The sequence below is a fragment of the Bombus terrestris genome, chromosome 1 (assembly GCF_910591885.1).
Source record: "Bombus terrestris chromosome 1, iyBomTerr1.2, whole genome shotgun sequence".
NCBI classification, from domain to species: domain Eukaryota; kingdom Metazoa; phylum Arthropoda; class Insecta; order Hymenoptera; family Apidae; genus Bombus; species Bombus terrestris.
The window spans coordinates 10,000,001-10,026,263 of record NC_063269.1 but is presented as its reverse complement, the minus strand read 5'-3'; the positions used below and the strand labels follow the sequence as shown (position 1 = coordinate 10,026,263).

At 31.5% G+C, this 26,263-nt stretch overlaps 3 protein-coding genes across 9 annotated transcripts in view; 2 read left to right on the top strand and 1 right to left on the bottom strand.

Moving 5' to 3' along the window:
• LOC100644710 (trace amine-associated receptor 9) overlaps positions 1–8,825 on the top strand; it is a 109,697-nt gene extending 100,872 nt beyond the window's left edge. For all 7 annotated transcript variants that reach the window (XM_048406276.1, XM_048406274.1, XM_048406284.1 and 4 more), the window contains 2 exons: positions 4,058–4,186; positions 7,449–8,825. In XM_048406276.1, the coding sequence (XP_048262233.1) occupies positions 4,058–4,185 (128 nt within the window). In that variant the 3' untranslated portion in view covers position 4,186; positions 7,449–8,825. The remainder of the gene's footprint in view (positions 1–4,057; positions 4,187–7,448) is intronic.
• On the top strand, positions 6,320–6,991 carry LOC105666096 (putative protein TPRXL). The gene has a single exon (XM_012312205.2). It carries the CDS (start codon positions 6,320–6,322, stop codon positions 6,989–6,991), a length of 672 nt encoding a protein of 223 aa, XP_012167595.2.
• Positions 8,826–13,154: 4,329 nt separating the features above from the next.
• LOC100644117 (leishmanolysin-like peptidase) overlaps positions 13,155–26,263 on the bottom strand; it is a 206,828-nt gene continuing 193,719 nt past the window's right edge. The window contains exons 6-15 of the mRNA XM_003393226.4: positions 23,712–23,823; positions 22,684–22,865; positions 22,325–22,528; positions 20,477–20,702; positions 19,972–20,165; positions 19,618–19,750; positions 19,330–19,489; positions 18,884–19,050; positions 18,530–18,649; positions 13,155–18,178 (exon numbers count right to left, since the gene is read on the bottom strand). Of these exons, the coding sequence (XP_003393274.1) occupies positions 18,023–18,178; positions 18,530–18,649; positions 18,884–19,050; positions 19,330–19,489; positions 19,618–19,750; positions 19,972–20,165; positions 20,477–20,702; positions 22,325–22,528; positions 22,684–22,865; positions 23,712–23,823 (1,654 nt within the window). The 3' untranslated portion in view covers positions 13,155–18,022. The remainder of the gene's footprint in view (positions 18,179–18,529; positions 18,650–18,883; positions 19,051–19,329; positions 19,490–19,617; positions 19,751–19,971; positions 20,166–20,476; positions 20,703–22,324; positions 22,529–22,683; positions 22,866–23,711; positions 23,824–26,263) is intronic.

Here is a 26,263-nt window from a genome sequence, read left to right as displayed (position 1 = left end):
TTAATTTTCCAAGTGAATTAATGTTTACTTAATTTCTAATGTTTAATTACTTATCAGCGATTATATAGATATTGTTCATAAATATTGTTTATTGTTAATAAATAATTGTCTGTTCTTATCTAAAGATATGTCGCATATTCAAAAGTAACGTAATTGTTATTTTCGTGTTCGTAATTTATCGTCAAGTTAATTAATTCGAAATTACTAATTTCATTGTTTGCGATATCGTATTGCATTTAAATAATAGAGCTTCGTGTACTCAAACCCGTAATACGATACATTCAATTATGATAGTTTTGATACTGTATCGATATTCAAATCCATACACAGCAATTCTGTATACGAGCACTATTACAATTCATGTTTACACGTATGAAAATAAAAATTCATTTGGCGCGAAACAAACAAAATTTCTAAAATGAAGTTTGAAAATAATAAATATGATATAATAATGGTAATGATTAATTTAAGAAACATGTTATATTAAATATTTCAGAACAGTATAATTGCTAACAGCGTTTCTATATGTTTTACAACCGTTAGAATTAAGCATAAAAGTTTAAATTAAAGGTTACAAGAAGCATGAAATTTAATGGAATTTGAATTAAAAGTTAGAAAAATAAAAATTGATAAAGTTTTATATAGTTCACTTTTTCTTCTTCAAAGAGATTTCAATTTATTTCTTGTTGTATTTAAACTGATATATTAATTATCTGTATTTTAACTATTTTAGTAATTGCAGCATATGCGGCAATATATTCCCAAAGTTTAATTTATTGTTAACGTTTAGTTAGTAATATAGATACTCTGTGACTTAGAATCAGTTTTAAATACCTAAACATCTGGATTGAATAATGCATTTTATGGAAAAGACATCCATGTTCGGTGGTTAAATGGAACTGATTGTTATCAGACCGCTGTAAATCTTCGTTTATGGACGGTGCACGAGAGAACACAGTCAACTCCAGTAATGGATGCTATTAAAAGGCTGGCTCATGTTACTGTAATTAGCTCGAAACATTGATCACATTAAAGCGCTCCTGATTCTTCAAAAAAGATTAGAGTCTGTAACAGTCTACCATTCTTTCATCTATAATTTATTTGAACACCTAAAAGTTTGGACTCTTCTCTTTTGTTAAAAACTACGTAATTTATGTTATTGAATTAAGTAACGAGAAAATTACCTATATCTTTGAACATCGCAAAATAATACTTTTTTGTTTATTATAAATATTGTAATAATGAAATATACTATAAATTATATATATACGTCTATTTAACGTTAAATGTAGTATTGCTGTTTTGATTTTGTTAACACAATCAAAATTGTTTCTTTATTTTGTTTTACATATATCATATTATGAAATGTATCACATTTAAGATGAAATGAGACGTAGATAATATAATTTTATTGATATAACATTTACAAAATATTCCAAATTTTTAATTTAATTTATTACAGTAAATATTAAATATTTATACACAGCTATCGCGTCAAAATTATTTCTAGATCTCATTTTAGATGTACATTATGAAAATAGTCCACTCAAAATATTCCACTTGTAATTTCATAAACATGAATATATAAATACATTTAATGCATGAATCATGTCACAGGAATAAACACAAATAAATATTATCCGCATTAATTCCACGCGAATAATCATCTACAAAGAAGATATCTACAAAATTTATTGCAGTTCTATAAAATGCCGTAAGATGCATAAATATAAATTTGTACAACCTTGATAGTTTTCCAATAGAACACGATATTCACATTTTCAGATGATATTACATGTATTGAACAGTTATCGATAAATCATGCGGGAAAGCAAATAATGTGTATAGAACAAGGCTATAACTTTATTCGTCTGACATATCTCTGAAACTTTCCTAGACAGAAAGTGCATACATAGTTCTTATAAGTTATTTATTATCTTCTATGAATACTTTCTGAAAGAAATAATTTTGAATATATCGTTGCATTAATTCAGTAATAAAATATGAATCATTATACGATAATAATAAATCTCTTCAGATAATTAGTCTTTGTACGCCCGAATATGTTCTACATACACACCAAGTTCCACTAAAATTCAAAATTTTTTGTTGTGACGTTGCTTGTTAGCCGCTTGAGTTTCATCATGGTATAGAAAGATGTTTGAAACTGTTTTTTTTATTTTTAATTGTTCAACTTACCAATTGTATTCTACTCGTTAGCAACGCACCGAAAACAAATAATTCCTCGTTTTAATAGCAAATTGCCACAACCCACATACTATTATCAGTATGTCATTCTAATCCTGATGCAGCTGTCCGCAATGCCGACGAAATGTCAGAACGTGTCCCCGAAAGAGAGGACGTGTCCTTACACCACGAATTCTCAATTTTAGTGATCGTGATAATCATCGAATAGGATCATAAGAATTATTTTGTAACGCAATATGCTATTTTACAAAAATAACCAGACAGATAAGTAGACAAAAATCACATTTCTATAGCCTTGTTATCTCAAACTATAGATTATGTTAATACGTTACGAGGATTTTATTTAGCTGTCGAAGTAACTTTTAACTTCTTCGCATATAATATTCTAACTTTATACGATATTCGGTGAAATTTTAATTTAGTAAGAAAAACATTGTTATAGGACGTATGGAAACTTTCGTGATTGATCGTATGTCATTTACCATTTCAATTGCTCGATTATAACTATTATGCTACTCTCGCAAGATCGTACGAATTCCTCTTAATATCATTGTCCACTTTTATTTCTCATATATGAACAAAGTAAATCTTCGTGTACGATTCTCGTTGAAAAAACCAGAGATTTGTGTATTTCGCAACGCAAGTTCAAAAGATCGTTTAATCAAACCGAACTATCAACTCACCGCTGAAACGTTTGCTCTACGAGTCTGGTGAAATACACCTGACTCGTGCACGCACCACTGGTCCCAGATATCGCACTTTCATCTTGCTTTTATTTTATTTCGGTTATCGTACACATTCGTGTGTACAGACGGTTGAAAAATTTTATCCTTTTTAAGTACGGATAATGTATCGTGCGACAGATGCAATTCAATTCGAATTTTACGAGGTCGTAAATTCCACTTGTTCGTTGAACTCGGTATCGCTCGTCACATTTTTTACGTTTGAATGGTCTCACGTGTTTCCCAATGTTTTCGCGGCAATTTAATGCTCTCCGGAGCGTTTTGCTAATTTTTATTACGGGTTGATGAATTAATTAAGATATCCTATTTGAGACAGTTGGAGAATATACAGGTTGGTCCGTAATTCATGGCACGAATATGGTTAGGAAGATTTATCGACGATATATACGGGCTCGAAATAAGATGAAAATAAAGGATAAACGGAATTGCATCGGAAACATGATTTTTGAGAAAATCGAGTTGGAAAAATGACGCGAATTTACTTAGTTTCCAGCTAGACAGGAATAGGTAATCGACAGAAAGATTATTCTATAAAAATAAGTCGAAAATGTAGGATTAAATATTTTCTACATCTTATAAGTATCGCCCATTTTTTTAAACACCCTGTATATCTATCACGGATTGAAATTGTTCAGGAAGTGGTTGAGGTACCGTACATACACTGTAACTAGAGTTAGCGAAACCGCGTCGATATAAAACTTTTATTTCAATTGAATTGGATGATATCGAAATCTTATTATCACTGTACGAGATGAAGAAATATTGCTCTTATATTTGACGTTGCCGGAACTGATAATATAAATATGAAACGTCTTTGTCCGAGTGGAAATGCCTATTACCGTTCCATATTTGAAATAGCAATCTAACATAATATAAATCTATAATAATAATAAAAACAATAACGTAAATCAACTTTTACAATGCTTCAGAACGGAACACTATACGTATATTCATGTACAATAATCTGACGTAATCGATTGCGGAAGAACGTAAAATTTCTCTTAATTTAGGAAGCAGAATTACATTGTTCTATTGGTCAAAAGATATGTAAGTTGTGTAATGGTATTATAATTTATTACATGTTATTTCGATACGTTGGTTTGCAGGTTTAGAGCGTTGCTCAATAGACCGATTTTCGATGGCTCGGTGTTCCTCTTCGTCATTAGCCAATACACCGCCACCACTTCCTTGGGAGACCGGACATGTCCTACATAATGACGCTACGCCTACGTGAGGTATGCACATGGTATTTAATATACACGCATCTTCTCATATAGTGCACACGACTACAATCTACAACAAGGACAATAGACTTGTTGTAATATAATAATAAAACATAGGAGGTAGCAAGAAGATGAAGTTATCAAATGACGTAGTATGAAGTCAGACCAATTCAGAATACAAAGATTCATTTAACTTCGAGTCTCCAGACGATTTCGAGATTCTGTTAACGATCCTACTTACTACTGAAATATAGAATATCGAATTAACGTTAATGTGTTCGTACAAATGGTGGTACCAACTGGTTATAGTTTAAGGGTTCCGTTGAATTTCGATCCTCAAGTTGTGGAAGTTCTATATTTATGTATTGAGGTGATGGGCGTGATAGGTGCAGAAGAATCACTCGAATATATTTAACAATGAATATTTATTAACATATATTCTATGTGTACACTTATGCGTAGAACTCGCGATTACTATTATCGGTTCGCGGTTATAAATTCAAACTCAACGCGATACGTTTTGATGTGCGATTCAAGTTGGATGATGATTGTCCAAGATGTCGAGAAACTCGGATTAGTTATTACTGCCAACTACCAACGAACAATTCGGACCGGCGTCTAACGACTGACTTTCCTTCCTTCTGACTATGATTGAGTGTGTTTAAGGATACGAAATCATCGGATCATTGAGGAAAGCGTTGGTTTGGAAAGTGAAGGAAACGGAATGGACGTTGCTGTTAATTGGTTAAATTTTGAGTTGGTGCACCATTAGACAGACCTTCGATAAACCTAAGGCCCTACCATAAATTGAATTTTATTAGCTTGCAGGAACCTTTAATCCTGAACCTCGCCGGAACATTTCCCAATGAAAAACTTTCATCGGACATGACCTTCTTCACGCTTTCAGAGTCGAAACGAGAACGAGAAGGTCAAAACTCCTTTTGAGCCTCCGCGCAATATTTTCAAGGGTCGATTGTTTCGTGGGAAGACATTAAAATGGTTTTGCTCTCTTTGTATTATGTTTCTGATGTTTTGGAAACAGAAGAACAACAACGCGAACGTCCGAAAGTTCATGGTCCTTCGAGCCGGATCACGTGCCAGTGAAAAGTGCACTTACCAGTGACCAACAGCGAAAGTATATCACTCCATCGAAGTCAGTGACGTTAGGAGCGTCACTTTCGAAGAGATATAACCCGTTGATTGAGGCACGCTACCAGGCAGCGTCCCACCGTAGCTGGACAATCATCGGCAACGATTTCCAATAACTTCATGTGGTAACTTAATGGGTCTTAGAGGAAGGACAAGTAATGAGGATTTGGTTCAACAAGTAATATTCAATACAACTAACTGATTACAATATTGTCGTACGTCTTATTACCATACTCGGCTCTTAACTTCCCGATTCATACTCTCCGGCTTCTGCGATCACTCTCTCTCTGACTTTTCAACTCACACTGTACGATTTCCCAACTAACTAATACCCCCTGGGCTAGCATCCCTTTGTCTTTTCTTAGCCCCACCACGCATGTGTTCTGCGAAGGCCCGTGGCCAGGGTCACGTAGGCCTTTTCTATGAAACTATTCACTTGAAGGACTGACGACACATTGATGGACCCGACGACGCCTCGGCTCTCGCGACATTGTTTATGGTTTGACCGATATCTTAGGCTTTTTGTCCACGATACTACATTCATTTTCACAACAAAACGTGTCACCTTCGGGAATCACCTTCCTCACAAAGCACACGTCAACAACATTCAGCTGCACAGTGACAAGCGACAACTTGCAGTCGGAATTACTCCGCATTGGGAATCACCGATCGTATATCACAAGTCTCACCTTCGTTAACGAAGTATCTTCATCACAAATCATGCTGACCACGTCAAAAGTTAACAGCATACGACGAAAACGCGATAAACTGTTCGAAAGCACCCTAAAGGTATTAAGGGAAGGCATTGACAAATATGAACAGTCCAACATGCAAGAGATTGGATATTTGAAATCATATGAAGCTCAACTTGAGGATGGGTGGAGACGATTTCAATTATTCCAAAACGAGTTATATGAACTCGATGAAGATGACATCGCACAGGAACCAGAAGCATTCAAAACTTAACTTTCCCTGGCCACTAGAATAAGGGAGCTCATGGAGGCCAAGCGATCCTCTACTCCGTCGACCCCCAAGTGCAGTAGTAACCCGTCTAATTATTTCCAAGGAAGTGACAACAATTTAAATAAAACCAGCAACGCTATTCAAACTCCGCCGACGGAGAATATCGCATCGACTCGAACGCCGATCCCGTCGCATGACATGCAGAGTTCATCGCATGATACCCACAACGTGTCACCTACACGCGATCTGACAACCACGTTCGCAGCGTCAGCATCGCAACAATCTGGTTCAACGCCACCAAACGCCTTGAATCAGACAATCGCTCAAGATCCTCTGAACCGGAAGAAGGATAAAACCTCGCCAGGCGACAAGCCGTCGCAGTCATGGATCGCTACGAATCCGTTACAGGATGTGCAATACCCTGTAACTGTAATTCATAACGTAGAGAGTAATGGGTTAAATCCCGTCAGTAACTCCAAAGCCAATTTAAAGTCGAAACCCACGGTAGACTCTCCAGAATCCACAACAATCAAACGTTCCAGGAGCAGCTTTTCCTCGACCAGCACTTCGACGGTTAATAACCTGTCCTGCACTGCGTCATCTGTTCCACCTAACATGATTATCACATCGAAGAATCTTTCTCCTGGACAGGAAGTGAAGACACCACCTACACCATCGCCGAGAATGGGCCACACCAGTGGCTGATCCTAAACAAAATAATTTACTCGTTGCTTTCACTGTAGCATTCAAGGTGGATCACTCAATTGATCTCGGTGGTTTTCAAAACACCACATCGGATCTCAACACTTGTCCACGGAGTCCTTCTCCCTGGATTCAACTTTGGCTCCAACATCGCCGGCACATTCCCCAATGAAAAACCTTCACCGGACATGACCTCCTTCACGCTTTCAGAGTCGAGACGAGAACGAGAAGGTCGAAAGGAGGCGCAATACTTTGAAGGGTCGATTGTTTCGTGGGAAGACATTCAATACAAAGAAAGCAAAACCACTTTAATATCATATGCAACGTGGAAAAATGTTCTATTGTATCAGTTTGCCTCTGTAACAATTCACTCTGTTACTCGCTATACACTAAAATTATTTCTATTAGAATGTTGCATCTCAATAAAATGATACGATTAATTAGAATTTTATATTTGCAGTTAGGGATGCCGCCACGCAGACGGAGGACATAGGATCTCCAACGCATGCTAGTTAGTATAGCGTGGCGGCAGAATGGCACCCCGTGATTCACTACGCTGAAATTGAACAGTCATCCCATCGCCAGTATTTCCGAAATAACTCGTCTTCGTCGATAATGGAATATTCGTTGCAGGAAGAAAGGTTACGGCACGAATACTCTGCGCAAATCCGACATAATCGCCGATATTATGTGGAAAATACGCGCTTCAAAAGCGTGCCGGATTTGATTCGAGACCTCGAATCCAGTTGACGTATTTATCTGAAATACTAAACACGTTATCGAATATAAGCATAACGTACGATAAATAACGATACAGAATTGATGTTCGTCGACGAACACAGTACGATTTCCTACTAATCAAAGATTTAAGACTTTTTATTATAGATTAACGATATTTAACCGAAAGATTCAAGGCGTACTGTCTTGGAAGTTAAGAATACGATTTTTCATAATTTGAATTAAAATGTAAGTACATGTCTGTAGTATTAAAATATAAAATATAATAATAAACTTAAGCGAATTATATAAAATTATCATATAGTTTCAATGCTTCTCTATGATTTCAGAGTAAAAGCAAAAGATTCCTTGGTATCACTAACAATTAGTGTTCATTAATTAGTGTATTATTAATGATTGTCTGTTATACGGTATCGTTTCAATTTAAAGGCATTTCGCTGAAATATATGCCTGTAATTTTTTGCCGAAATACCATATATTTATAATAACCGCACAAATTATAGGTATAAAATAGTGTTTAAGAAGTTGCAATAATTGCTATGTTTAATTTACCTATTATAATGTTTTTCTTCTTTTTTAAACTATACTGTTATGATAATTGTATAAAGGAATTGTTTTAGAAAAGTTTATCAAATATGGAGCAACTTAAATGGGATATTTATGTAGATAGGTATGCATAGGCTTATATTAATTTGATTGATATTTACCATATTTGTCAAGTTTGTTTATTGTTATATAGGTCCAAATATTGGATCACGTGCAACATTTCTTTAGAAATATTAAAATTTAACTTTTCCAGGAGTATTAACAGTATTCTATTGTACTACACATTATATTATATATTTTAAATCTGGTACAATAATACAGATATATTTTCTCCACATATTGTCGTGGTTATTAAAATCATTATAGTTATTGTTGTCGTTACTGTTGTTACTATTACTATGCATCGTGCGGCAATAAATTGTAATCTTCTGACCATTTGTGAATAGAGTGTGTTTTCAACGCATAGAAGTAGCCATTCGTGTGAACAAAATTTGACTATATAAAAGACAAAAAAGTGATAAGAATTAAATAAAGAAAATGGCAGATACGAATACTTTACAATTGTTATATCATTTACAAAATAGACGATTCAGGGACTGTAATATAAGCTTGAGAAATTGTTATTAATAAACGTCTCTTCACAAAACAAAATTCCTAGATCATAAACATAACCGTATGATGTTGGATAGAAACATAATAGTATCTCTGTGTACGTCAATATTATATCCAGCAACGCAACGCTGTATACTGTATAAGTATTTTATAAGCAAATGAAGAGTGATGAGAAGAAACTATCATAAAATTGCAAAATTGCACATAGACACAGTTTAGTGTTTGATTGACAGATACGCTATAACTGAATAAAGAAGATCGATGTAATGTAGTTTTGTTTTTAGTTTTAATTATTGTATAAATTTATATGAAACAAATGGGGAAATCTTATTGACCGGATATCTTGTACATTTTGCATTATTTTTAATTTCTAGTACAAAAGTTTATTTTTATCTGAATATTATATTAAACAATTAATAGATAAACTTACTGAAGATATTCACTTGGACTCCAGATTAACTTGGAAATTTACTATAATATTTCCTGTAGGTATTTATAAAAGTAACTATAAATACTTGTTGTTGTAACACAAGTTGTACACGTAGTAAAGTAGAAATTGTACCATGTTGTACAATATTACACTAATTATATACATTTTTAACAAACCTTTTTTCAACTTTAAATTCATTTGCAACATGATATTTGTAGATTATATATACATAAATGTCAATATATGTACATGTATACATGTACGCTATTTATGCAATGTATTCCGAATGCGTTATGATAGTGCAAAATTTAATACATCGTACGATGGTCAGCTTTTTCGTTAAGTTTCTAAGCTGTTTGTGAGTGTTAGTATTTTTATACTAAACATAACACTTGTTTAGTGCTTATAATGTAACACTTTTATATAAGCTTCGTTCATATAAACCAGATTGATCCAGTTATTTGAATTTATGTTTGAATTTATAAAAGTCAAGTTATAATGTGAAGTTACTTTGTTTTGGTTGTTTGCTCAAATTACTGAAATTGCAATTGGTACTCCTTTCAAAAAGAGCAACTTGCAACTTAAAGTACTCAAGGAACTTGTTCTCAAAACTTGAGGGGATGATTTAGTGAAGTGACTTGAAGTGATTTTAAATTAATAAAATAACAAATTTGTAGTAACGTATCTGAAATTACTAAGTTATAAATAAATTGAATTCCAATAACTTGGCTAATCTACACGAGGCTTTAGATCGATATTATATCTCATTATTTATTTCTTCATTTCAGTATGTACCATACAACGCATTTGTTTATAAATTTTATTAGGTACCGCGTGAATGCAACATTACTCTCTTTTTATTCGTTAAAAAATTAACGATAACTGCTTGATTTTACGTACAATACAAATGGAGAACATAACAACTACAGCATTTAATTGGGAATATTTCACAGAACAAAATATTGCAAGAAAAATAACCGTACGATGTACATTAATCTTCCAATATGCTACGATACATCAACGTATGTAAGGTTGAATTGGTGTTGTTAATGTTGAGATATGATAAGAGCGAAACACTGCCTGTTGGCTTGCCAACAACGTGAAAGCTCCTGTATACCGATGAAATGAAACATTTGACGTTGCCTCGAGCACAAACAGCTCCTTATCAAATAGGGCACAAATCATTTTTGTATCGAATAAGCGAACGCGTATCAATTTTAAGTACTCAGAATTTAGTGTAGGAACGATTAGTGAAACGCTAAAATGCCAGTTAGATAAAACATTTCTAATAGCGAGAATAATGATTTTTTAGTCATCAATTTACTAAAATGATTGCCTTAACCGAAGGAATTTTTTGTGTATTGGTAACAGAGATACATTACATTGTAACCGGGAAAGAAATTTAATTACATTTCTTAGATTTTTTATTTCGGCTTTAGAACTTTTTAAATTCGATGAAAACATAATTTGTGATACTCTTAATTTATTCTAATAAAACATATTGTAGTATTTTCAATTTAAAACCAGATTTCTTATTTTAGCTTTCATTAAATTATTGCATTTTGTACTCTCTTATTTTATTTATTATAGTACTATTTATTATCATCTAAATATTAATTATTTATTCATTCATATACATATTTATAATAATATATTATTATTATTATTATTATTATTATTATTATTATTATTATTATTATAATACTACACTACGTTAAAGTAGCGTTTTATCTATAAATTGTTATGCAATTGGAATATAATAGCTATGACTTCCTCGATATAAATTGATGAGATTGTCAAGCGAACGCATGCGATTGTTGACTAACATGTACGAATACATGTGCGTAACTTGTACAAATATAATTATATATGCTATGATTTTTCTTATAATAATAAGAAGAAAATTTCTAATAGTTATATAATAACAAAGAAAAAGTGATTGCAAGCCGATAAATACTTTCATTGTCAGTATTATATGATATACACTGCACTATTGTTCACGAGTTTTATGACGTTGAATCATGCGAGAAGTGAAAAAAATAATATTTCAGTATTATATTATTATATATTATAATAATACACGAAAATAAATGAAAAATGACAAGAAACAGTAAAATAGATTGTTGATATATAATATAATTCTTGGAATATGTATAAAGATAAATAAATTATCATTAACTGTACTCATCGTTCTCTATTTATTGATAGTATTTTATTTCGTGTTTTATAAAATTTCAGAAATCCACTTTGTTTTTATTTAATACTTAAATAACATTGCCTTATCCTGAAATCTTTCATAACAATAATGTCTACCCGTTTGATAATTTTATTAAAAATTTTCTAAACGTGTATGTAATTAAACTTATGGATAATAGTGCAAGTATATAACAGATACATTATCGACTATTATAATAATATATTATATATATTATATATATTATATATATTATATATATTATTATATATATTGCCGGAATAACATTGATTAGAATTAATAAATTCAATGGAACTAGATTAATTTCGACGAAGGATAAAATGGTCGACCGACAAATATTAGCTGCTAAATTATTTTCGCTTTAATATTACAAGGAGATATTGTTCAAACGCCTATTAACACTTATTTCGTATTGCGTGATAAATATTAACGTCCCGTAATTATATTTCATTAGATACTCACGAAACATACTCATGTATTGAAGAGTAAAGGAATATTTTTTCCAACATTATATTAAATTATGTGTGATTTTCAACAAGTTTCAACGTATGGGTTGAAGGAGACTGTTTTCAGTACGATTACAGATTGTACGAATTATACAATATATATAGAAAGTATTTCAACATCTACTTTTTATTGCAATGTCGTAACTTGAAGCGAATATTGGTACTTTTAAACATAGATGATAATTCTTTTTTTTTTATTTCATATAATTAAATATTTCATTAGCTGTAAATATGGAAGTATATTGTTTAATTGTTTAAAATATACGAAATTCCACGATATATAAGTAGTAGAAAGACTCAAAACATTTATAAAATCGATACATTAAATTGATGTATATAAATGAACGAATGAATAGTAGATACTCTGCTTCTGTTCATAAAGTTTCATAAAGTCTAAATGGATATTTCATATTTTCCCTGGGAAACAATTTTGTTATATGTGGATATAACAAATTTCTGGATTTTCATAATTATTATACTATTATCAATAGATACATTATATGTGAATATTTAATATTGGGTACAAAATATTAAATATTTTTTGGTGATTGATTGCAATTAATTTATTCGTAAGATCACAGATAAACAAATATTTATTCAACTACCAAGCTTCACTTTTCTTAATTATTTCATCAAAGTATGTACTAATATTTGCATTGTACGCATAACTTATAACAAAAATTGATGATGTATAAATACTTTTTATATTCACTGTATATATATATTCATGAGAAATATGTATTTGTCAATAAACAATCAATTAGTATGTTATGTCGATGAGTCGAGTTGTACATACATTTATAATATCATAAAATATATGCATACATATATATATATATATATATATATATATATAGGATAATAAGAAAATTATGTATAAGGAGTTTATGAATTCTAATAAGTATTTGCATGATGCAATTAAGAAAACAGTAAACATTTGATTGTATTATTTGACACCTTTTCCCTTGATTAATATCCAGATTGTTAAGTAGCAAATATGTTAAGTAATGTAAGTAAAGCAGCATAAGTAATGCAACATCGAGTTACTTGGTATTAATGTTGGATTGGTTATTGGTTATTAATGTTGTTTAAAGGATAGTAATTATTTAGAATGCAAGCTTTTCTTGATATGATTTTTATTTAAATAATAGTACAAATTTTCACGCATAGGTCCATTATGATTTGGTTGACTGACTTTTTAAAACTGTTCATTTAACTTTTCATGACTCGTATTTAACGAAATTGAAAAGTATGAAGAACTTATAAAGAAATACATATTGATGTTTTTCAGAATTTATGATCTAAGCATGTTTTCACTAAAACGATAAACAAATAATAATATATCATTAATAGAACTACATTACATAATTCTTTAGTGATGATTCGATAGGATATTATACTTTATGATGGAATAATATTCCAAGATAAAAATAGTATAAAATACACAGTAGAAAAGTACAAATAGAAGGGACATTTGTAATCCATGTAACGCATTGAACGAATAAACTCACATATTGGTTCACATTTGAGATCGGATTTAATTAATTAGTTTTAAAATATTTGTGTCATGTTAAAATTTTTTATGAACGAATTTCTTATAAGTCCCTTTTTTGTAATTAAATTACAATTCGATTTGATGATATACAAACAGTAAGAATCCTTATATAACAATAATATAGGAAACAATATTGAATCCCAATAAACATACACGTTATTTCCTTATAATCATGGCACACTTACATAATGATAGACTTAAATCAATGAAATTATATTATAGTACATTCGATGCAACATGTAAAATAATACATAAATTTTATAACATGTAAATTTGAAAAGGAAGACACTTTAAAAAAGAGACACAGGACAGACTAAAATGTAAATCATTTTTCTGAATAATATTGTCTTTTGTTTCTATCATAAAGGTACATTTTCTACGCGTCTCATCGTACATATAATGTCACGTGCTTTGATTTCTACTGCTGCTTAGAATCCTTTATGACATAATTCGTTTACCCTTTCTCATTATCTTCTACGTTATCATCATTTCTATCGTAGCTTCTTACTTGACCGTAAACTTTCGTTTTGTGCGAAATATCTTTCTTTTCTCTTCCCTGTCTTCTAAATAGACACGTATTTCACACAGAAGGTAAGAACGTTTTCGTAATCTGAAAATAGAGTGGCGCATTTACAATTAAAGCGGTTGATCTAAGAGGATAAATGTGATAAGCCTATCTTTGCAGATTTCCTCCCCAAAATAATAAAATAATTGATAGAATTGATATCATCCAATGATACTTTGTACAAAATTAATGACATTTACAATATTACAACAATCGATATGTCCTTTCAGGAGGATAAACAAAATACAAATTTAATTCAAGAATCAGATTTAAAAATGTCCTTCGTAACTCAAACTGTTACTTTATTTTACACGTACAAATGAAATGGTTTTATTATTTTAAGATTGCTATTGTACTAAAAAGACAAGAAACTAAAAAAGATGTAACTTATACATATATCACGTTCTTCCCCTGTACTTTTCTTTTGTCGCATACAACAATCTACTTTTATATTAGATAATCAGATAAAGATTTTACAGCGGTATTTCTAACTTTTAATAAATTTTATGGTACATATATCTTATAGGTCCTGTGAACGCTCTCACACGCAGTATATGCTTTCACATTCTTTCATAATAATTGTTAATTGGGCCTTGTAATGTTATTAAAACATATTTAGTCTCGTTCTGCATTATTTATATAATATTCCGCACTTAACATTCATTATGTTAGAAAAGCGTAAATTTATTATTCAGTCGTTAAGTGTCGTCATTATACACCGAACAACGGTACTATTTTACTTAACACACAATATCTTTTAATTTAATTCTTTCATAGCGATATTTTATTTGATAGCTTTAAGGATGCAATTTTTAATAACAGAAAGAGCTCTATCCTTTCTTGCCTTTCATTAAAAACGATGAACATTTTTGTACATTTTCTCTCAATTAATTAGCTACAATCGATTCATTAATAACAATATTTATTTACGAAAGTTAACTAAATGATCATATCTGAGATCATTTTTGTTCAAAGAATTTTGCTAGAGATAAAGAAATAGTAAAAATTCTTTTTCAATTTGAAAATGAATTTATTCTACAGAATACATATACAGAATACGTTTTTTTCAAATTGAACATCGATATGAAAGAATTAATATGATGATCTTAAAAATTGGGCAAAAAGTAATAAGCTAAATAATTTCACAATTATGTTACAAATTGTTAAATACATCAAATGGAATTTTATTACATTAATTTCTGAAATTATCGTTACTTGCTTTGGAATGTATAGGAAAACAATTACTAAGTTTCACCACATTAATACTGCCACAATTGCAGCTCCGAGAAAAATAATTTGATAGATAAGTACACTTTGCATAATCTCTTCTGTAAACTGTGAGAGCTTTTAACGTGATGAAGCAATATGTTTTTATATCTACAAGTATATCAACTTTCTAAGTCTTTTGTAATTAATTATTTAATAATTTACATGTTATTAATTGTTCTGAACTTGAAATCTTTTGCAGTGGAATGTTAAAATTTCTTTGTAACGTGTACAAAATGTTCATGTTTCATGCATAGATATAATATAAAGAAACAATTCGCATAATTGTTTTCTCGTGAATATATATTCTTTCATGTTCATAAAAATTCTTCTGTTTTCTTATTTATTAAATATGTAGTCGTAAAATATTTACAGCTTACTCTCTAGCGCTTATTTCTTAGAAATGTCATTTACGTTTATTGATATTTTTATAAACGCACAGCTCTTTCAGAACAACCTACCGCGAGATGTTCCTATTTCTTGCTGAATTCTTCCAATACCTTTCCTATACTTAAGGATATGATATTTATTATAATCTAACTATAAAAACAAAACTCGTATCATTTCTCTTTAATTGTACGAAAATTAAATTCGTTTTTCAGAGTCGCCCAATTCTTTAGGTATTGTAAAAGCGATAAAACGAATTCAAATGCAGAAATAGAAAATAAACAACAAATATACAGATATGTATGTATAATACTAATTATCAAATTTGAAATTTATATTAGAAGTTCGATGTTAAACAACGTATCTTTGCTTTGTAATAACACTTTGTAGTAACATGTCTAAGCTTTGTAATAACAGTTAAACGTTTTTATAATTTGTAACTGAAATTATTTCCGAGGTAACAATAAGAAATTATAGCAAGGAGTTTATCGTTTAACCCCTATTCACTTTTTGATGTAAAATGTACTACAATTGCATGGTTTTTACATAAAAAATGGTTAAATAAGAGAGTAAAAAATATTCCGTGATGAATTTTATATTATAGCATTAATTAATACTACAAAGTACATAAAATATATAAATATATCTAAACTTAGATATTTTAAGAAATACAACTGTGTATGTATATTACGAGCTTTTACAAATGATTGAATGTTACCATACAATAACAGTCATTTTATCTCATAAAAAAATTGATTAAAATTCAATTTATGTAACTCTGCATCCATAAAAAAGACTATGGTCGCTATATTATACTTGTACTTCTAAATTAACAATAAAATATAATTCTTGTGAGTACATAAAAGATGAATAAGGGTTACCAAGATATTTTACACATATTACTAAATAATAACATAACTAAAGCTGTTATATAAATGAAAACAGGTAGTATATTGGCACTTATACAGATATTTTGATACTTTCAGATGTAATCATTCGTCTCTATTTAGTACTAACTGACATTGAATGACTGTTATTAACAATTTATAAAAGAAGCAAAATTCCTAGATACTACACAGTACATTCAATGTGAAAAACCGTGATGTTCGTAGAAAAAAATGATAACAAAATGGGCGGCATAATTATCGTAAGTAATTATATATATATAGGATGATCCATTTTTATCTCTATGTAATTTTATCTCAAAATGTATGTTAAATCGAAAGCAATTTTGTAGACTTTAAGATCTTAAAGTATTTCTATTATCAGTTTTTTCAATAAAGAAAAAGAACAACGTGATAAAATACATTTAATTATATGAACATTTTTAGAAGTCAAAAGTAATTAATTATTCCAAAACTCTAATAAATTCGGAGCCTAATATATGCAACTACACTGTGTCTAAAATACAGTAGGTCATAGTTGGAGGTATTTAATTTTCCTTGATATTATGTGACTCAAAAGAAACATTGTACTTTATGAAAGCAAAAGTAACATTATACATTTCCATACTTTTGTACTTAATGAATAAACATATAAATTTTATATTCTTAAACTCCTACGAAGAGAACAATAAGATTAAATGTTGAAAGGAGTTGGTTGATATCATATAAAATTGAAGTAATGTTCTTGAATGATCATCTTATCTGTAGAGTTACATCTATCTTATACTCTCACTTCCTTGTATTGTTGCTTTTCATGTTAAAAAATATAGGTTTTGTTAACTCTTGAAATCCTTCATTTCCTTGCAATTCAACATATTTTCTGGGATAAACAGACACATCAAAAATAGATCAACCTTTATATATTTATTACTATTGGCACTTAAAAAAATGCCTTGTCAAAATTTATCACTGTAATTATAAATACGTTTGCCATAAATGTAAAATACGAAATACCATGAACATTAACCGTACGCGCATGTCGAACCTCTAAATTCGTACTTCTATATATTTTTATACGTCCAGAAATATAAAAATTATCGAGGAAATATTTCTTTTTACAATAAACTATTAAAATAGAATTGTCACCTCGGTTGATATTCGTATTATGAAACTATTACTTGGTTCCAAACATACTTCTATGTCGTTAAGCAAACACTTCGCATTCCGTAATTAAGAAGCGCTTTTTACACGACATTCTGATAGTACGTTATTATAATTCCTCGGTCTAGTTCTAATATTGATAAAACTATTACCTAGATCAGATGACACATCATCTAAAAACAAAGAAGTAAATTGAAACAACAAATGTTGCGAAATTTGTAAGTGTCCCTGCGGACGCACAATACAAACTATCTCTGTGATAATACGTCGCAGGTGGATGTTCATCTCCTGGCTTACAGTATTCGTGTTTTTCTTTTAGTTCCGCCTGTAAAAAAGAGACACATGAGGTATATACATATATTTAGTATCTCTTTTAGTTGTAGGAAAGAATTGCTATACTTAAGGGATTAAGTATAATTGTTAAGGACGGTAACTGGGATGGTAAATTTTACTATACCAGGAATAATTGGAACCAGGAATATGTTTATTAGACATTTCCCATTTAGAATGGGAAACCTCCCATTTAGAACCTCAAATCACTTTATAAAATTTCGTTTGTTCGTAGAACATCTTGCATAAGTAAATTAAAAGAAGAATTATTTTCGTTAATTTGTAAAATATATTTTGAGTTTAGGTGTGTAATATATATTTCATCTGGCATAACATTCCTTCTTACCTGACAGATATCTTTACATGGAGGACAAATCAGAGCTCCTTTATGAAGCCAACCATTTTGTATTATTCTGATAGTTATTTCTTGTCCAGCATGATAACACGTGTATGTGTAATTTGCGACCTGTACAATAAAATATGTTGAAGAGGATATAATTTATCGATCTTATATTATTAAATATTGTTACGAATATTTAACAGCCACGGTATAAAAAGTTAAAGCCAAGTGTATCGCGACAGAAAATTCGAAAGACCATCGATCTTTATGGTAGCTTATGATGAAAACGACGTTGACCGCGGCTGGCGAATGTTAATAACAATATATAACATAAAATAAAAATAGGTTTATGTCACTCACCATTATATGTAATCTACCAGCTTCACATTTATACTGATAACATCCGGAACCCCAATGCTGCCATTGCCGAGCTTGCTTGCAAGCCCTTTCTTCCCACATTTGGTTTGTGTGATCGAAGCATCTTGAATGTGGGCCATACTTTTCCAGAGCAAAGTTTTTATCTGGATCTATTCAGAATTAATTCAAATAATAAAATTAATATATTCTATTATATACTACACCATTTATGTATACTATTTATGAATACTATTTATTCAACGTTACGTTATGAAAATTAACAACAAGCAGAACGTTTTAAAGCGATAGCTTCTACTTTAATCTTAAACTTGAATATTTACGTAATTCGTTAAAATTCGTATTAATTCCAAAAACAACTTTAACAAAAGCTGATGTTTTCTATATTATAACAGAATAGAACTTCCATTATCATTTGCGATACAACTTACGAGGATTATTCTCTTCGTAGAGACAATGAGAGCCTCTAACTACTATATTTCGAGCTCTCCATGTGAACTCCTGAATGTACGGACAATAATCTGCCAGAGATACTGAACCACCATAATATTGTTCCTCTCCAGCTGGTACGTGCGGGATAGAGTCAAAGTTCTAAGAAACAAAAGATCGATACAATGCTATCTTTTATCCGTAAAAATATACTCCGTAGTTAGAGTAATATTTTATTTAAAAAAGAAAAATTTTGCAAAAAGGACGATTAAACGTAAGCAATTTCATACCTGGTACTTTTTAGGCAGAGGCAATGGATATTTAATTAGATTACACAATGCCACCGAACTTCGGTCATCGGTACATTCGGTTTGCAACGGATCCTGTTTTACTTTATTACAAAAGGGATGAATAGACTTCCCTCTAAAAAACAATAATCTGTTACATCAAAAATATTTAGTGTCTGATCATGTAAATACCTATAGAATAATTTTTTTTTATTTTTACATAGCATACAGTTTGTGTTTATTGTATTCAATGTTTAATTATATTCATGAACCATTAAATGGTCTATAATATTTCTAGGTGGAATTATTTCATTAATTGTGAAGACGTATAATTAAACGTAACGTAAAGATACATACGATAGTCGCGAAGATTTCGAAGATATCCATTCCTTGCACGATTTCATCGAAAAATCGCAGCCAAGATTTTTCCCCCAACCCAGTTCTTGAGCCATTGAGTAATTTGCACTGTACCATCCAGTGTCTTCCATAAGAGCGAGGGTTATTCTCGAATAAACGGGATTTTGCGTATGTGTTCCTGTCATTGCTTCGTTCTGAAATGATACAAAAAGTATTATAAATCGATATAAATTCGATATTTTGTAAAAAAATTAAATTCCAGCATTATATAAATCAAATATAATTAGCCAGATGATTCCTTTAATAGTGCTTTAACGTTCCAAAAAAAAAAAAAATATTATTCTAGATCACAATCGTAAAGACACAGTACATAAGCACTGGAAATCGTACAATTCTAATATTTATAAAGCTGATCAAATTTTATTAAGATTAAAAGGAAATTAATTCTTGATTTTCTGCGATTCGTTGTTTGTTGTTTTTATGATTCACCTTAAACGTAATTTACCTCGAAGACTCGTTTTTCCCAATGCGTCAGTGCCGTGCCATCCTCCCCCTGATCTTCTAATTCCGCACCTTCTAGTTCTGGACAATTGAAGTGAGCCTGAGCCTCAGCACGAACCCTCGGCGTGACTATCATCTGCATCGACCTTTCCACGTAACCACCGTGTACCTGCCAATATCGTCTAACGACCGTTTTGATCGTGTTTTCACTCCATTGATGCGTTTGTAATCTATATGCATATAACAGGATTAGCCAGTATTATCAATAAAAAGATTCATTGACACCGTAGCAAAATGATAAATGATACAACGATACAGCAAGGTATTTGAAATAAACATAAATATCTTAATTTCTATGATCAGTCTGCCGATACTTAATGCGGAAATTATATTTTTATATTACAGACAATTATTTTACCCATTAAATATCATGACGAATACATCATATATTATATATATAATAATTTCGTTCTGTGTATTTTTGCATCGTTAAATTTCCTATAGATGCAAAGAAAGACATCCACAACGTGTTAATTAATTTTGTATTATTTCAGATATTTAAGATTTAAGATATTATTGAAGATTCTACTTATGAGAAAAACTATATTTCCCCTAAGCATATGTCTTTTCGAAACGTCGTTGGATCTATCAGTAGAAACGGTTGTGTCGTGAACCTAGAGAGTAGTATTCGTCATGTTGTAATGTTTAACGGGTTCTCACCCTTTTATTACCAAGATCATACTTCCATAATCGCATAGTCTATTTTTTCTAAAAAAGAAAAATACATCTCAAGAGCAGTTTGCGGCAACATGGGAACTTTTAACAAATCGTAGGAAGCCAGTTCCTCTGGTCTATAAAACTTTAACAAAGCAGGAAAACGCTTACAAAATAAGCGCAATAGAGTAGAATTTGTAGAAAAAGATCTCTTCAGATTATCAAGATATATCCTCATAGTGTCCATTGAATGTAGGTAGACGTAAAACGTACGTATGAAGATCCACACAAAGAAGCTCAAATATGAGAGAATGAAAGCACGCAAGCTTACGGTCAGATGGATCGTGGATACAGAAGGGCAGACGATGGCAAAGAGAGAATGAGATCACTGCTAAGCTACGAGTCAATGTAAGAGAAACGCCAAAAGAGAAGAAGAAATGGCGAAGAGCAAGTAACGTGTTCGTCTGACAAGGCCGGAACCTGGTTCGTTACGGTTCGTCGATTTCGTTGGAACCAAGAATACCAGGAACACAAGGAATTTTCCAATTTTAAAGGCAGATACACCGACTCAGTGTCAGGGGGCGAGAATATGCGAGAAAAAAGATTCGTTGCTGGAAAAGAAAGGAGAAAGACAAAGGGACATTATTGCGGGATGATGGATCGTTGAAGAAAGCGAGCTATTCCCTTCGACGCTAGTTAGACTCGAAGGAAACGGCTTTCTCATGTGATATGTGTACACATCTACATGGCAGATGATATATTATACTTTTATTGAAATCCTCCAAATATAACGATCCGATTATTACAAATGAATGTAATATATCATGGAGAAGATAACTTTATTTAACAATACGTAATCGTGTATTAAATATAAAAGATGACTTTCACGAGGATAGAGATCCTTAAATTTCCCCTAAAATATCTTTGATAGAAAAACGACGCCCTATTATGGAAATGACTATAGACCATCTTATCATGTATTAATTTTCTAATTATCTTTATATAGAAGATAACTTCTTTCTTTTTATTTCAGCTTGTAAAAGATGCTTCGGTTATGGAAGAAATAAAGTACCAATAATTGATGAAATATTTCTGAAGCATGAAATGGTAGTAGCGTAATAAAGCGACATATATTTACTTTTCGTTTAACATCGGTTTCCCTGTATCGCTTCTCCTTGGAGTTCTAGGCTCACCATTCTCATCTCTGTAGAAAGCGTATAAACTTACAGAGAATCCCAGAGCGTGTAATATCTCATGTTTCACCGTGCTTAATAATGTTTCTAGTTCCTGTGGCTTCGTGCTTATGCTGTTCGGACACAAATTGGCGTGACCAGCTATCGGTCTGCAAAATATCAAATGAGATTCCGGTTGCATTGAATTCTATCACAAAGAACAATTAAATAAAGAAAATTTAAGAATATGCATATAAACATATATGTGTAGCAGAGAATAATATGCGTATAATAATTTAGATAAATACACAGACAAGTAATTTACCTATCTAAGGCTGCCTCTGTTTGGCAATGCGCCGCATAAGCCACGGTTAATCCTTTATGGCATCTTGCAGTTTGCATCGCGGATACATAGAAGACAAAATCGGCACCATCTATACCTGGGCCTGCCCTACTTCCTTCAGCAATACCGCAATTATGTCCTGTTGCATTACATGTTCTACAAACCTGTTTATCAAGTAAACGCATTACATTCTATTTTTCTGCATCGAATATACTGCGAACAATTCTGTTAATTCTACAAGGGGAAAACGTTATTTCTATCTGTCTTAGGTCTGTCATTAGTATTTATCGCAGAAATGAAATAAAAAGTATAATGAGAAACAGTTAGCGAATCTGTTTAATAAGTCAAATTTCAAGTATTTCTTTGCCAGAGATGATCTGATATGTAAAGAATAACCATTAGATAAATTCATTCTTAAACTTATTTTAATCGAGAAGGCATCATCCACGCGTTTTAATGTTTTAATAAGGAAAAGAAGGAAAATCAAAATATCGTAATTATCATCGTTTTTATCGTTTGTTAAAGAATCTAAATATAAATATTCATGAATTTCTTAATAATTTCAGTTTTGAAAATGTTAAAGTTTTAATGTTCTATTTAAACGTCTAGCAACGGACATTGAATATCTACGAAATCGCTGCAATAAATCGATTTTACATCGAATTTTGCTGATATAGTTATATATAGATGTTAAGCATATTTTCGACGTCAACGAATAATCTAGTTTTGTATCGCGAAACACGCATATAAAATTGATATATACTTCACAATTATTCACATAGGTATATCACTTTAATACCTTATTACATTCGAAAGGGCATATTATTTTCAAACGTTGTTTCCAAAAAGAGAATAATCGAAACTGGCTAACTTTTTGTGCATTCCATAGCCCTCATTATGCACACTAAACTTTTGTTGATAATAATATTCGTGATAAATTAATATTTCAATTTTCCTAACAATAATATCTGCGTGTTCGTTGCTATGGAAATTATTAATTATGTTCTTACGTCAAGATGATCTTCGGGCACGACTACTTCACCGCACATTGTAGTAGTTCGACAGGTATCTATACAGTGAGTGTGATGATCTTTGACGAACACTTGACTACTTTCGCATTTCCTAAAACAGACGATATATTTAAAAATATAACGTTCTTTATCTTTAAGAAAGACAAACAATAATAATGCTTAGAGGCGAGTGCAGTTTGACGTTTTCTTAAAAGAAAAAAAAAAACAATATTGTAAAAATCGCGACATAATCTTCGTTGCGCGTTGGAAGCTCCGCTTGCGTTTTAAGCTTATACGCTACACATTTAAGAGACATGATCGACGTAACCAGCGTGGGACAAGTGGTCTGAAAACTTTTGAATAACATCGATCCGTATACTTTTATGCGATAAAAGTACATAGATACGTATACATAGTACATCAGGAGGGGAAATACTACAATAGGAGGAAGGATAAAACGGACTCCTGGGGAAAAACCGACAGCGAGGGTATAAGTGCACTCTGTTACATAAACGTTCACGATCGAGAAGTATTCCACGACACGTAGAAAAATATCGTTATTCTTGACGTTTTAGATTTTAAAGTTTGATGCGAGTATGTAGACAAAGAACTTGAAAAAGAAAGTGAGATTCTTCTATTTATCTTTTGACTTACATCGACAAATCTATAATTCCCCAAGGATACATTCAGCTACCATGACTACCTCTTTTTTTACGTACAACCATTAATTAATTACATGTATATTGGAATTTTTAATTTCATATCGGGAAGGAATATAAAAATTCTGCAAATTACTGGCAAACAATCGAAGAGTTTCACGTATCTTTATTTGGTATCACGAGCGAAGGATGTAAATAACGAAATGAATGGATACAAACTTAGGGACTCGAACGACTATTGATTATCAATTAATAAAATGGATGGCTTCGAGAGTTCAGTATTCTATCGATGCAACTGATTTGGCTTGCCCTGTGGAGTTTGTAATTTCAAATATCGCGTTTTCTTCGTAATCACATTAAATACGGCAGCCGGCTTAGTGAAAAGCGGGCTTATGTAGTTTAGATCCCGGGTCTTGATACTATTCGAACCTTCGAGGGTTTCTATTATATCGTCTTCGATGGATTTACAGCTCTAAAAGCCCACAAAATTACATATAGACATTTATACAGGTAGTTTATAAATATATAGGACATTTTTCAGAGTTTCATTTTAAACGTCAACACGGTACATGTATTTATTGTTCTATATATATTTGCGAATACTTTAATTGATATTATTAATGCTGAAATTCTCGAATTAGGAATAGATTTCGTGCACTTGAAAATTATTAAAAATGTGGCTATAGCATTGTTGTTTAAACGCGTATCAATTATTATTTACATTTATAAAATCCAGTAAATAGACATATACGTATATGTTAAATATAAGATAAATGTTACCAACTCTTTGCTTTTCTCTTTCAAAGAACGTTTGCTATACAATATTGTTATAACATTTCTATATATAATTACAGCGGATGATAAACAAATAAAATTGCCGAGGAAAATTAATTTTAATCTGATGCTTCCGTGAAAACGATAAAAGCGGTGTATATAGATTATTCGAAAGGCAAATACGCTTTCGAATTTTCTTCTTTCCTCTTTCTACAGGCAGAGAAAGAAAAATGTGTGTAATTTCCTCGAATAACATGTACCGGTATCAGCAGCTTCTCGAAGCCCCTGAAATTGCAAGATTTTATCTCGACATGAATGTGCCCGATGTCAGCGATAGAAAGACGGTCGAAACCTTTTGCTTTTTTCCCCCCTTTCGTCTCCGCGATAACTGCCAGGCCAGAAAACGAAGAAAATGGATGGGAATGGAAGATTTCGTAAAGGAAAGGGTAAATTGCCTGGAAACTGGTTAAATATTTACGGAGAGGATTTTCTCTTTATGAACTAATATAGCGTGCTCGATTTTAAGGGCCATCGTTAAAGCGATATTGAAATCATAAATCCAAACGGAATTTAAAGGCGCATCGGAAACTTGATGGCACTTATGCCGTTGGCAGAATTTTCCAGAAGCTCGGCTAGAAGGAAAGAGAAGAAGGATGAAACCGATAATGAAAGAGACTGCACATGACGGGTAGTCGTATAAAAGTGGAAGTTATGGAGAAGCAGCTGTGGAGATTTCAATGATTTAAACCACAGATTTTCGGCCAGCAGGAATCCTCCAACTGATCGTACATTACGTAAATTGATTCGAGCGACCGTGCGGTGATCAGATTAACGGATTAAGCGTTATTCAGTCTGGATGTAACACGCTGCAATACGTTACAGCGTGAGTATCTTTGTAGCTGCCAGAAAGAATTTTTCAATTTTAAAAGAATATTTATCATTAGTTAGAATTTTAAATTGGATTTACTACAAAAATATCGTATTAAACTAAACTCTTGTCCCATGTACATTCCAGTAAGATACAAAAGATTCATTGGTGAGTACGTTTATTGGCAATTGGCTATTTATTATCGTACAGCAATTATTTATTTATTATCACGGGAAAAGAAAGAATAATAT